Genomic DNA, 9,089 nt, shown 5'->3' on the forward strand with positions numbered 1-9,089 from the left:
CGAAGGAATATGAGACGCCACGACAATATAGCCAGGCTTGTCCATTGGACACTTTGCAACAAGTATGGACTTGACAGAGAAAAAAATTGGTACGACCACAAACCCTGAAGGCATCGTCGAAAATAGAAATGCAAAGTTCCGATGGGATTTTATGATTCAGTGCGACCATGAGTTATAGAATAGGAAGCCAGACATAAATCTTAATTGAGAAAGAAAACAAGCTATGTTGGATCATAGACACAGCATGCCCAGCTGACAACAAGGTATGTGATAAGGGAGAAAGAAAAGTCGAGGGATATGACAGGTTAGCTTGGGAAGTTAAGCAGTTGTGGTCGATGAAAACGGTAGCAGTTGTACCAATAATTGTCGGAGCCCTGGGAACAGTGAGCAAAAATCTCGAGAAGTACGTGGAATAAATAGGGGCTGCAATAAGGGTGGAGTATTTGCAGAAAACAACACTGCTTGGAACCGCTCGAATACTCTGGAAGGTGCTTGAAAAATAAGAGGTGTTACCTTAGTTCACTGGTAGTGAACAGCTGACACTGTAGTACATCTCCAGCGTTAGAAGCTGTGCAAAGGTAATGATAATAATAATAATAATAATAATAATAAAAAATGCCCTGATGCAGTACCAGGCAGTGGCTCTCATGGCTTCTGATCTTAATTGATTGGAAGTGTTATCGTGTACATTGTTTTGTCCTGGTATAAAAGATGGGATAGAGCAAATATTCTGCTCAATACCATAGATTTGTTTGTCAGTTGTTTGACCTTAACCAGTTGAGCATGTCTCTTAGTGGCTGACGATATGTGCATCTCTGATCATAAGCAGAAGTGGTGGGGGAGCATCATAGCCATGTGTTGAGAGGAATTCTTTGGGGTTTTAATAATTCACCTCTGGAAACATGGGTATTTCGTTCGACGTCCTTAAACGACCCTTATTCAACCGTACACACCTGCTCAGAACCATGTAGCACGCGCCCGTCCAGATCCGTCAAAGACTCGATCGTGGTTTTGTTGCCACGTCGTGTTTCCCCCGTTCGGACCCATCGGACGGCTTTAGTCCCCTCATGTTTTAGCGCACGGGCCTTTGCTCTGACAACGCAGACTGAAAAACTACTACTACTACTACTAATAATAATGATAATAACTCTTTCTACTAAAGGTACAAGTCCTAAAATTTTGGGGATGGCGCTAGTCGGTTACATCGACTCCAGTGCGTAACTGGTACTTATTTTATCGACCCTGAAAGGATGAAAGGTAAAGTCGACCGAGACGGAATTTGAACCCAAAACAAAGTCGGGCGAAATACCGTTAAGCATTCCATCCGGAGTGCCAACGATTCTGCCAGCTCGCCGCTTTAATAACAAGAATGATGATGATGATGGTCGCTTTCTATGCAAGTACTTCGTAATTGCTTTGTGTTTTTCTTATCTCGTTGACGATGATAGTCTTATACCGTGACTTTTATTTTGAGAAAATCACCGTCTGTTCATTGACCAGAATTTCTAATAATTCTACTGCAACGTTCTCTTCATGATTTTAAATGAGATTTATGAATTATAAGTTATGAATTTTTGACGTCAAGATAAAATGCAGTCGGCTGTTGTTTATTAGTTTGTTGATAATTTTTTTCTGATCTGATTGAGTAAAATTAGGATCAAACGCATTGAAGCCATGAAAAAAAAAAAATGGAGCTACGTACTTTTGGTTTTCAGAGATGACTGTTAACACAGTCATCTGTTTGATCGATGGGGGAGTGGAGAAGGGTTTTCCTAGAAAGGTTTTTTTTTTGTTGGGTGGCTGGGTACTTACTAAACTCTCCAATGTCCTGGGAGAATTTCTATTTCAGATCCGCCTCTGCCCGACCTTTCAAGGACAGTTTCCTCTCAGCTCATTTCTAGGTAAGACTGGCCGCCCTGTTCGTCACCTCGTCCTAGTTCTTATCCACCTGGAGGAACCGAACCAGATCCCGAGCTGTTTAACTGGTCCGTTGGTCCAGCGTCCGACAAAGCCCTCTGACGACATCGACCTGCCTCTCCAGATGCCCGGTCACAAGCCCACCGCCTTCTCGGCTTGATTTTCGCCCCTGCAACCGACTCATATTCTTCTCGAATAAAGCCGACCGTGTCCACAGCAAGACCGACCTTTGGCCACGAACTGGAGGGTCAACCTTAGGAACGAGCAAATGTCTCTGCTGTGCCGCATCTGCAGTAGAGTGGATGAAACCATTGCCCATGTCACGAACGAATGTCTTAGACTAGCCCAAAGCCACTACACGTTGTGGCGACAGGACCAGGTAGCGAAAGTACTACATTGGGAAATGTGTAAAAAGTGGGGGCTAGAGAGGGACAAGATGTGGTATGAGCACAAACCGAAGAGAATGGCAGAGTTGGAGATTAGCAAAATCCTCTGGGATTTAACCAATCCAAACAGATCAGGTGCTAGAGCATAACAGACCGTACCTAGTGGTGGTGGACAAGATAGATAGATACAATCCTCTGAAGTGTGAAATAGCTTGGCTATGGAAAATGAAGAAAGTGAAGACAGTACCAATTATTGTTGTGTCTTTGGGAACAGTATCAGAAGGAATCAAGAGGAATATAAAGGAAATCGGAATAGAGTTCCATGTAGAACTGTTACAAAAGGTTTGCCTCCTTGGAACGACCAGAATAATTAGGGAAGTATTAGAGAGCTGAAAAGAATGGCTAACCGTAGGCTGTAGGTTGTGTGCCCGCTGTGCATGCAAGACTCCAGGGGGTCCCACAAAACCCGTAATAAAAAGGGGGAAAAAAATCCTTTCTACGACAGGCACAAGGCCTGAAATTTTGGAGAGGAGTAACTCAATTATATCGACCTCAGTACTCAACATGTACTTAATTTATCGACCCCGAAAGGATGAAAAACAAAATCGACTTCGGCGGAATTTGAACTCAGAACTTAGCGACGAGCGAAGTACCGTTAAGCGTTTACCCCGGCGTGCTAACGACTCTGCCAACACGCCGCCTTTAATAATAATTATAATAGTAATAATAATAACGTAGAAATCTATGTATTATAACCTTATGTTCTCCCTTCATATCTCCAGGTCTTTCTTTTCTTTTGTAATCTCTCGCACAGTTTTTTATAGAAATATCTCGCACACACACGCACGTGCACATACACATATTTACGCAAAGATATGTATTACGTACTTTAAAACGTACGTTTGATTCTGAACTTTATACCCTCCGGCTGCACCTCTCCTACCCACAGATTACACTGGACCCATCTTCTGATTGGAAATCGCTTCAATATATCACGACGTCTAAAAAACTTTTGAACTTTTCCACTTTTGTAAACCTCCTTTATCATCCTTTTTTACTGAACACTATTCAATTTTTTTTTCTCCGTGTTTTTCTCCTTGTCTCCGTATTCTTTCTGTTGAAGAGCGTAGCTCGAAACGTCAAAGACTTTCCGTATTCCCGAGCGTCATACTGATATATACTTTTGTTATTTACACCACCTGTCCTCGTCTGTTGTTATTTTTTGTATATTCTCCCATATATATATATATATATATATATATATATATATATATATATATATATATATACATATACATACATACGAACATACATATATGCATACACATCTGTATGAGTATATCCACATCCAAGCACATATATACACGCATATATCCTTATCATGAAGATACCCATTGCTCTCCGTACCGCTAACCCCCGTCCGCACCGCTAGCCCTCTTCACACCGCTAGCCCCCTCCGCATCGCTAGCCCCCGTCCGCACCGCTAGCCCTCTCTATATATATTTGCAAGTCAATGCAGACTTCTATCTTCAGTGTTGATAACAACTTCAACAAACACCTTTGATTATTGGGCGATCTTTGAACCGCGAGAAAGTAAGCATATATGTCTATTTTCTTATTATTAATTTTAATTTTGACTCTATATCTTCAAGAGGAGTTATCCCAATCCTTTCTACATTATTATTATTCAGTAGTTTTATTTTTATAACGTGCTTTCACTTCACTACTGAGCGCAGCTCTGTTTGCCTTGGGTATGTACTGTGGTTTACTGTGATGCTCTTATGGTTACTGTATTGAAAGTGTTTTGCGTAGGATGTGTGCAGTGCCCAGTAGTGCAATTTTCTGTATGTTATATATATTTGTAAGTCCTGGTGTTTTTGTTATGTATTTGTCTGAATATTTTTTTTATTATACCTAAGGTGCTTTCTATGAGAGGAATTGTTTCTGTTTTTAGATTCCACATTCGAGTTACCTCTATTTCCAGGTCTTCGTAGCTTGAAAGTTTTTCCATTTCTTCTAGGGAAACGTTGTCATCTGCTGGTATTGATACATCAATTAGAAAGCATTTTTTTTCTTTATGATCTCTGACAACTATATCTGGCCTATTGGCCTTAATTTCTCTATCTGTGTGTATTGGCATATCCTTATTATTATTATTATCATTATTATTGCTATCATTATCGTTATTATTATTATTATACAGGTGGCGAGCCGGCAGATAGATATGGTATGACCATTGCTAATCGAATTCACTTTCTTTCATTTCTCAGGAAAGGACCAACAATGTGTGTTCCAGCGACCCTCTTTGCCTCTCTACTGTTATCAGTCTGTGGGCTACCAGTGTCATCTCTCACCGCCGCTTCCAGTGCACTCGCAGACACTTTCAGCACTTTATATACGACAAATCTCAAAGAATTCAATGACTTTCCCATTTATTTCGATCGGAAAATTCCGGAATGGTTAAAAGGAAATTTGGTTAGTGTCTATATTAAATCTATCTATCTATCTATCTATCTATCTATCTATCTATCTATCTATCTATCTATCTATCTATCTATGATGTGATTTGACGGAGATTTGGGAGCCATATCTAGCAGATTAAGCGATCATTTGTATAGTACTTTGTTGATTTGACGCAAATATGGTTGTGTGGTTAAGAACCTCGCTTTGCAACCGCGTTGTTTTCGGTTCGGTCCCACATCGCGGCACATTGGACAAGAGTCTTCTACTAAAGCCACCAGGCTGACCAATGTCCTGTGAACGAATTTGGTAGACGGAGACTGTGTAGGAGCCCGTCGTATATGCATGTGTGTGCGTGCGTGTGTGCATGTGCGTGTGTATGTGTGTGTATGTGTGTGTGTATGTGTGTGTGTATGTGTGTGTGTATGTGTATGTGTATGCATCTTTGTATCCCTTGTGCGTTTGTATCCCTTTGTGTGTTTGTATCCCTTCTCTGCTTGACAACCGGTGTTGCCTTATTTATGTCCCTGTTACTTAGCACTACTGACAAAGTGACCGACGAAATAAGTACTACTCCCCTCTTTATTAAAAAAAAAAGTCCTGATGTTGATTTGATCGACTTGACCCTTTAAGGCGGTGCCCCAGCATGGCCGCAGTCCAATGACTGAAACAAACCAAAGATACAAGATAAAATATGAAATATATTCCTGCCATTTCTCTCACCTAAATATTTCATTGCAGATACGAAATGGTTTTGGTCAGTTTGAAAGTGGCAAAAGGCATTTTCTGCACTTGTTCGATTCTTTTGCCAAACTGTCGAGCTGGAAGATAACCGGAAATAACACAGCTCTTTTTTCAACGAAGTTTGTAAAGAGTTCGACTTACAATAAAAGCATCGCCACAGACGATATTGCTCCGTATCTCACGTTTATTGGCGTTGAACCACCTTTCAGTCGATGGAAACAATTTAAGTCCATCATAAACGGTTTGGATAACATGAACGTCAACGTCTATTCTTATTACAAAACGGCCAAAGCAAACGGCCAAGACGACAAGGGTTGTTTTGCACTCACAGATTACTGGAAAATGTATGAATTCAATTGTACTACTTTACAGACTATTTCTGCATGTGAGGCGCCAGTTCCCCAGAAGTCATCCATTGGCTTCTTAAACCTCATATCCACGGCCCACCCTCTGCCCGAATTTGGTACAAATAACTCTTTGTTATTCCTGTCAACGTTGAGCTTGATTCCTTGGGTGAAAAGTTCAGTGAAGTTTATTCGAATTCATACGGCACAGAAGCGAGAAGTCATTGCAAATGTACCCGTTGACAAAATACCCTACATGCATTCTTTTTCTACGACTGAGCATTATGGGATATTGTTCTGTCATCCGATGTATTTGAACATTCCAAAATTTCTGAAAGAAATGCACCCGTTCGATGGAATGGATTGGTATGGAGATAAACCGATTGACGTTAACATAATCAACTTGAAGACTGGCGAGGTTATAAATATGAAAACAGAAAACAGCTTTATCATGCACCACGCAAATGCCTACGAGGATGAAAATGGAAATATTATTGTAGATGCAGTTGGTTACGATGACCCGTTATTTGTAAAATCTATGTTTGTAGAGAATATGGTGAATCCAGCCAAAAGAAAAAATATTCCGTTTTCAGCTCAGATCAGACGATATATTTTCAACATTGAAAACAAGACAAGCAAAGTTCATTCATTTTCCAGACCTTCAAACGAAACATTTCTTACTCGGTTTGATTTTCCGACGATTAACGAAAATTACCGAAGTAAACCTTACTGTTTTCTATATGGCGTGGCCTTAAGAGCAATACACGATAATATCACAAGTATAGCTTTAATCAAGAAGGATGTCTGTGAGAAAGGAAGAGACAAATACTATTACAAGACCGGTGTGTACGTGAGCGAAGCTATTTTCGTTCCGACACCAAATGCGAAAGAAGAGGACGATGGTGTCTTGGTACTTCCGGGGGCAGACGCAGCAACAAATAAACATTATCTTTATGTAATAGATGCTAAAACCATGACCTTGATAAGTCAAGCGGAACTTCCTACGACAGTCCCTTACACATTACATGGCCATTTTATTTCCGAAAAACTGTAAATCGTGTAAATATATTCATAACAAACATGGCGGCAAGGGATAAAGGCATAACCGATTTAATCTTATTATTTGCTCAATACTTCACTACCTCACTTTCACTTATCTAGAGAAGATTTAAACGTCGTCCTCCATAAATATATATATATATACCACATAGATATACTTTTAGACTATATCTACTCTGCAACCACTTTGACCTACTCACAAGATGAGCTTAAAAATATATAAGAAGCTTAGAAAATCCTCATAAACCTTATAGTCTGACGAAGGCAGCTTAGCCGAATCTTTAAACTCACTGTCAACGATTATTCTGTTAAAATAAAATAAATATATGATACTATAATTAAATGTATTGTGGGATTCTTCAGTCAATGCTTGGTACTTTTTTTTGTTGATATAATAATACATGAAAGCCACACTAAAGTGTGTATGTGTGTGTGTTGTTTGTATGTGTTGATTTGTGTGTGTGTGTGTGTGTGTGTATTTGGTGATACAACTTTGAGAAATGATACTCAGTACATGAACATATATATATATATATATATATATATATATATATATATATATATATGCATACATACATACATACATACGTAAACACACACACATATATACATGCATACATACATATATATGTATGTGTGTTCATATATATATATATATATATATATATATATATATAAGATTGACCAATGACCGGTCTGTCAAAATGCTAGAAGCTCACTTAAAAAAATTCTCAAATACGGATTCAGCGGAGCAAAAACAGGCGGGCGAGACCAGTGAAAATTGTACATACCTCGATTATCTGCAGACTTGATTTTGAAACTATAGTCTGCAGATAATCGAGGTATGTACAATTTTCACTGGTCTAGCCCGCCTGTTTTTGCTCCGCTGAATCCGTATTTGAGAATTTTTTTAAGTGAGCTTCTTCTAGCATTTTGACAGACCGGTCACTGGTCAATCTTATATACACAAGTACTATAATCTTTTTAGGATCTCGAAAAATTTTTTCAAGAACCTTCTGATTCTTTTAATGTGCTAGTTTCCTGGTATTAAATTGATATTAATTAATATCGAATTTTTACCATATTATGTTAATTATATATATATATTTCTGACGATATTTGTTACATGGAACGAGACAAATGCAAATTTTCCTCAAAAATAATAAACTGTAACAGCTGTAATGTTATTGTTATATTAACTACATTTAAACTATGACCATTTAATACCAACGACCAACGTCTAATTGTTAATTGTTGCTCCTTTTCTTTTCTTATCTGAACACACACACACACACACACACACACGCTTTCATCGTGATGTAGGTAATTCGAGGGCCGAGAGTTTCATACGTGGCACTCATGAAACACAAACATTGATATGCATGCCTATCAGTGCTTGTCTGATAGATAGATAGATAGATAGATAGATAGATAGAAGACACTTGCCTAGGGTGCCACGCAGTGAGACTGATCTCGGAGCCATGTGATTGGGAAACAAGCTTGTTACCACACAGCCACGCCTTAGATGTATTTATAGCAACGTTTTACGTAGTTCTTTTCCACTCAGGGCACAGGGCCCGAAATTTGTAGGGAGGGAGCCAGTCGATTAGATCGACCCCAGTACGCAACTTGTACTTAATTTATCGACCCCAAAAGGATGGAAGGCAAAGTCGACCTCGGCGGAATTTGAACTCAGAACGTAACGGCAGACGAAATACCGCTGAGCATTTCGCCCGGCGTGCTAACGTTTCTTATTTCTTTATTGCCCACAGGGGGCTAAACATAGAGGGGACAAACAAAGACAGACAAAGGGATTAAGCCGATTACATCGACCCCAGTGCATAACTGGTACTTAAATTATGGACCCCGAAAAGATGAAAAGCAAAACCGACCTCGGTAGAATTTGAACTCAGAACGTAGCATCAGACGAAATACCGCTAAACATTTCGCCCGGCGTGCTACCGTTTCTGCCAGCTCACCGCCTTACGTTTTACGTTGTTCAAAAGTTTTCCGGTCTCTGAAACGTGTCCAAGTGAACGTGCGAAAAACGAAATAGGAATTTTGAAAGAAGCTTTGCTTTAAAACTGGGTTTTAAACATTAAGTAGCTACGGGGGTCCACCAGAATGAAATAATAATCAAAGGGATCCATAGGTTACACATTTCGAGAACCACTGTCCG

At 39.5% G+C, this 9,089-nt stretch overlaps 1 protein-coding gene across 1 annotated transcript; it reads left to right on the forward strand.

The window, feature by feature from the left end:
• The first annotated feature begins 3,828 nt into the window (after positions 1-3,828).
• LOC106876815 (retinoid isomerohydrolase) lies at positions 3,829-7,245 on the forward strand. Its single transcript, XM_014925527.2, has 3 exons — positions 3,829-3,896; positions 4,574-4,778; positions 5,505-7,245. The coding sequence occupies exons 2-3, from the start codon at positions 4,587-4,589 to the stop codon at positions 6,903-6,905; spliced, it is 1,593 nt and encodes a 530-aa protein (XP_014781013.2). The 5' UTR covers positions 3,829-3,896; positions 4,574-4,586; the 3' UTR covers positions 6,906-7,245.
• The last annotated feature ends 1,844 nt before the right edge of the window (positions 7,246-9,089 follow it).

Source organism: Octopus bimaculoides, chromosome 27 (assembly GCF_046866305.1).
Source record: "Octopus bimaculoides isolate indiv1 chromosome 27, ASM4686630v1, whole genome shotgun sequence".
NCBI lineage: Eukaryota > Metazoa > Mollusca > Cephalopoda > Octopoda > Octopodidae > Octopus > Octopus bimaculoides.

Coding starts and splice junctions, on each gene's coding strand:
- LOC106876815 (XM_014925527.2), top strand. CDS start 4,587: ATGTGTGTTCCAGCGACCCTCTTTGCCTCTCTACTGTTATCAGTCTGT. Junction 4,779..5,504: donor AATGGTTAAAAGGAAATTTG/GTTAGTGTCTAT, acceptor ATTTCATTGCAG/ATACGAAATGGTTTTGGTCA.